This window comes from Nannospalax galili, unplaced genomic scaffold, assembly GCF_000622305.1.
Source record: "Nannospalax galili isolate Female #2095 unplaced genomic scaffold, S.galili_v1.0 scaffold62, whole genome shotgun sequence".
Classification (NCBI taxonomy): Eukaryota; Metazoa; Chordata; class Mammalia; order Rodentia; family Spalacidae; genus Nannospalax; species Nannospalax galili.
Window position 1 is genome coordinate 1,305,633 of NW_008348573.1, and position 688 is coordinate 1,306,320.

At 49.9% G+C, this 688-nt stretch overlaps 1 protein-coding gene across 1 annotated transcript in view; it reads right to left on the reverse strand.

Annotated features, from left to right (window-relative positions):
- Positions 1–231: 231 nt before the first annotated feature.
- LOC115072426 overlaps positions 232–688 on the reverse strand; it is a 6,353-nt gene continuing 5,896 nt past the window's right edge. Inside the window, exon 4 of the mRNA XM_029569586.1 lies at positions 232–245. Within this exon, the coding sequence (XP_029425446.1) occupies positions 232–245 (14 nt within the window). The remainder of the gene's footprint in view (positions 246–688) is intronic.

Below are 688 nucleotides of genomic sequence, written 5' to 3' on the forward strand. Positions count from 1 at the left end.
GGTTAAGGGCGGTGCTTGGGAGGAATCAAATTCTCGGAGGGTTAAGAAGTAAGCTCTGATAATGGGTTATTTGGGCATGTCTGCACCGGCTGATCGGTCAGGTTGTTTCTGAGCCCATGTACCTGGCTCAGGATCCCTGCACAATCGTGCAGGGGTGTGTCCAAGTCGGGGTCGGGCAGCAGGGTGGCTGGGTTAAGGGCGGTGCTTGGTGCTTGGGAAATTCTCGGAGGGTTAAGAAGTAAGCTCTGATAATGGGTTATTTGGGCATTGCTCAACCAGTGGTCTGGTGGCTGCTTAAGAACTCCTTCAATAGCATGAGGAGTGGTGATGTGCAGTTCTTGCCCTAATGTCAATTTATCTGCATCCTTGACTAGAAGGGCAGTAGCAGCTATAATCCACAACACGGTGGCCATCCTGCAGCTACTGGATCAAGTTTCTTAGACAAGTATGCCACTGGTCTATTCAAGGGTCCTAACGTTTGAGTCAGGACTCCTTTGGCTATTCCTTTCTTTTCATCTATGTAGAAGTGGAAAGGCTTGGTGACATTGGGAAGCCCCAAAGCCGGGGCTGTCAGGAGGGCTTGCTTAATTTCATCAAAGGCCCTTTCTTTTTCCTCCCGTCCAAATGAAAGTCTCATTCTCTTTTGTAGCCTCATAGAGAGGCTTGGCCCATTTGGGCAAACCCGGGA